Source organism: Hibiscus syriacus, unplaced genomic scaffold (genome assembly GCF_006381635.1).
Source record: "Hibiscus syriacus cultivar Baekdansim isolate YM2019G1 unplaced genomic scaffold, ASM638163v2 tig00110122_pilon, whole genome shotgun sequence".
Taxonomy (NCBI): Eukaryota; Viridiplantae; Streptophyta; class Magnoliopsida; order Malvales; family Malvaceae; genus Hibiscus; species Hibiscus syriacus.
Window position 1 is genome coordinate 1,107,893 of NW_024062598.1, and position 3,794 is coordinate 1,111,686.

A 3,794-nucleotide genomic window follows, 5' to 3' on the forward strand; every position below is an offset into this window, starting at 1 on the left:
TAACCTTGTACACAGAGTCCCACTGCACAAAATTCTATATATTTATTTATTTATTCTCTGAATGTTTCTTTCTTTTGAAAGTTGATTACTAGAGGTAGGTAAACAGATGATGCAAAACAGGGTAGGTAGGGTAGATGAAGTAAATTCAATGCTCATATGGAAATTATATAAGCAAGTAAACAAAGAGTTGCTCTTCTTATATTATAGTAATGTAGAACAGCATGGTTCACATTCTGCTGTGATGATAGCAAGAAACTTACATGGTTTCTTCAATTATTGATGGTATTAGTTTAATGACAGTAATGATTCAGTTTCTTTCTCAAACAAAACGGCTGAGATATTCCTCCACGGTTGTATATTTCACATCGGGGTACAGCTCGGAAGCTTCGACTCCGAATGACGGTTCGATCTCAAAGTTGGTTTGATCACCCTTCACAAAGACTGAATGTTCGATTGCCAATAAAACATTGTTCGGAAATGGAGCCTCTGCAAGAATAGATGAAAATGGAACAACAGGAATTAGCACATTTGAAAATGAAATAACAAAAGAACTAATTGGTTTGGACTGCATTTGGGAAAAGATTAATCTGCTGTCAACATTCTTTGATTAGCAGTAGTTTTGAGTAAGAAAAAGGAGCAAGGGCTTTCACCAACCTTGGATCTGTCTGACAAATTGGTCCTCAGGAACATAAGTTTTCTCGAGTGTTTTGCCAATCATCTTCTCCCACAAAACAACAAGCTCGTTAAATGAGTAGGTGTTTTTAGGAGGCTTAATATATAGGATCTTGTTTAATGTTCTGGGGTCATCAACAGCTTTGATTGTGTATACGCCGATATTGTCTTCGCAGTTGAAAACAGCTTTAGGATATCCATCTCCCGGGATAACCACCTTGTCTCGTGGGGGAGCAGTGGCTCCTGGCTGTGCCAAACCGGGAAGAAAATAACCTGCAAAGCAGTTACTAACCACATAAGTGTAAGGGACTCCCTCGGCCTCAATAGCACGACGGATTTGAGCCTTGGTAGCGAATGCTGTTTTTGCCGGTTCAATGGCATGAACCCTGTCCACATCGTTTCCGAAATTCGAAGGGAAAAATCTCTGATCGGACAAACTAAAATCAATTAGAATGGAACAAAAATTGTTTCATCAAAGACCACCAAACAAATGCCTGTTATGCATACATTATTATAATCTTACTAATATTCCCAGCTAAGTGGGCAACACTAACCTTGACATTCCCAGCTTCTTTAATGGCAGAAATGATCTTAGCTTCATTTTTCAACTGCATTTCACCTACAGCAGATATCACCACATCAACTTGCTTTATAGCCTTAACCAAACTCTCATGATCGTGGAGATCCCCCTGCATGCCCACAAAACAACATCAAACTAACAAAATAAGACCATCACCTGAAGATTTGTCAGACATGGATACTTGTTCTTTCACATCAGAACAATAACTGGAAAATACTTACGTACAACAGTTGGACTCCTAAGTTGTTGAAGTTGTCAACAAGCTTTCGTTTAACAGGATCTGAAACGGATCTCTCTCTTACTAAAGCAAAAGTGGGATGACCCTCTTTTGCACTGGCTTCAACTATAAACTTCCCGATGTATCCGGTGCCTCCAATGATTAAAACCTTGCTCTTTCCGGCTATCGAAGAATGCTTCAGCAACAGAGACTCGAGCCGGTCAAGTGAAAGGGAGCAATATTTATGGATGAAAATGAAGGATGGGGAATGACAAGGGTAGCATGGCATACATAATAACTGATTGGGTCGAAGTGTTTCTTACGTGAATGGTGTAGGGTCAACTCCAAGGGCAGATTTGGGGTTTGAATAAATAGTATATGATAAAATTATAAATAAAAAAAATCCAAGTCAGACCCTTTTCTAACTTGGATGCTAGAGTCCAAAACTCCAAATCCAACCCATTTTATATCTAACGTAAATCTTTTTGTCAAGGAACAAATCAAATTTCAGTTCTTGTCAAATAACGATTGCTCATGATGTCATTTTAATTAATCGATTGAAATTCACCTGTGGTGGCTCAGCCTTTGCATCATTGAAAAAGTCCAGATGAACGCCAGGATTTCTCCCCTCCAGAGAACTTTCGAACATGATTGAATTGTTGATGCTCTGTGTGTTGCTATTGACATATGCTTTGGGTGCTGCATTTTCTTTGATCATTGAATCCATAGTCTGCCTTTCCCTAGAGCTTTCTTCCCCTTCACTCGAAGAATCACATCGAAAAGATGCACCACTGTTTTCTCCTGCAAGCGTTATAACGCTCATCGGTTTTTCATCTGTAGTGACCAGCTTTGGTTTCCCGGTGACCAGCTTCCGAACAAACTTGGAAACATCTTCCCTGATCTCTTTGTGCAGGGGAACTTGTTCAACTTTAGAATCGACATGCTTTTCACCATAATCACTCGGCCTGCTACGATCTTTGGGATATGTTGAACTCAAATATTTTATTTGTTTTTCGTCAGTGGTCTTCTTTCTTTCAACGTCATCCTTTTTCGGGTGTCTCTTCCCTTTTTCCTTTGCAGCCCGCAATAGCTCTCTGGTTTTCTTCTCGGCTTCCGTCGCTGCTGAAAGAAGTTTAGTACCAACTGTAGGCTCTTCATGTGTTGAACCTTTACTGCGCTCTTCGGCAACCGTCTTTCTTTCTTCCATTTCCTTGGGCTTTACTGCTGCTGTTGGCATTTCTTTAGCCGCTGCAGTGATTGGTGCGACTTCTTTTGGTTGTGTTGATTCCTCTGAAGGCTTTGCAGCAACACCAAATGGTTTAAAAGCGGATTCTCCATCAGATATAGAGGCAGCCCTTGCCGGTATGAGGCCACGAGATGGTACTGGCTGAGGTTCAGTCTTTTGTGGTGGTGCTTGATCCTGAGTGGGTGTAGGCTTCACTGGGGTGATCCCTGCAGGCCGAAATGGTGGACGTACAGTAACAGCCGGCCGGGAAGGGGTTTGTGTTTGGGCTGCAGGTTGAGGTTGTGGATGTGGCTCATTCTGAACCTGGCTGGGCTTAGTCTGCGCTGGGGTGACCCCCGCCGGTCGAAACGATGGACGCTGGATCGGGATGGCAACAGTCGGCCGGGAAGGGGTTTGCATTTGAGCGGCAGGTTGCGGTTCAGCAGCAGGACGAGGAGTAGCTACAGGACGGGGAGCAGGAGCTGCAGACAGCCAAGGCAATCGGAAACGAAAGAATTGCCTCTGTTCTCCCATATTTAACAGTGAAACAACAATAGATATGGAGAGCGACGAGGGTTTTTGCTGATGTTTACTCGCATTAGATATACCGGCTGCATATATAGGTTTGAGTCCAGTGCCTTGAAAAGGACGCCCATCACTTTCTTGAGATTTACATTCTCAACTTTCTTGTTTCATTTGTGTAGGGGCTATATTTTTTTTATAAAAAATTCAGCAATCTTTACAAAGATATGTCTTGTCTGATAGGGATAGCATCTAGTTTCTCTGTTTTTCTAAGACCTGGAATGGTGTTATTCTTTTCTTAAAAGGCTTCCCGAGTTTATACTTGCGTCAATCTCAGCTCAAAGAGCATAGTCATACTTCATTTCAAAAGAGACAAGCTTTAGAGAAAGTTTCAGTCTGTCGTTTCAAGTCCCAACAAGAAGGCAAGGAACAAACCAACAGATTGTCTGAAACTGAGTACATCAAGTAAAGAATTCCTTTTACATAAACCAACAGGACCATATATAGAAAAATATCAAAGACACCAGGTTCCTAGTTTCATGATGAAAGCATCCCTGGCATAAGTAATATCAGCTCTT

At 41.6% G+C, this 3,794-nt stretch overlaps 1 protein-coding gene across 1 annotated transcript; it reads right to left on the reverse strand.

Moving 5' to 3' along the window:
- Positions 1-315: 315 nt before the first annotated feature.
- Positions 316-3,226, reverse strand: LOC120215519. The gene is made up of 5 exons (XM_039213190.1): positions 2,038-3,226; positions 1,474-1,653; positions 1,227-1,361; positions 655-1,096; positions 316-486 (listed from the first exon to the last, which is right to left on the reverse strand). Exons 1-5 carry the CDS (start codon positions 3,112-3,114, stop codon positions 320-322), a joined length of 2,001 nt encoding a protein of 666 aa, XP_039069121.1. The 5' UTR covers positions 3,115-3,226; the 3' UTR covers positions 316-319.
- Positions 3,227-3,794: the final 568 nt, after the last annotated feature.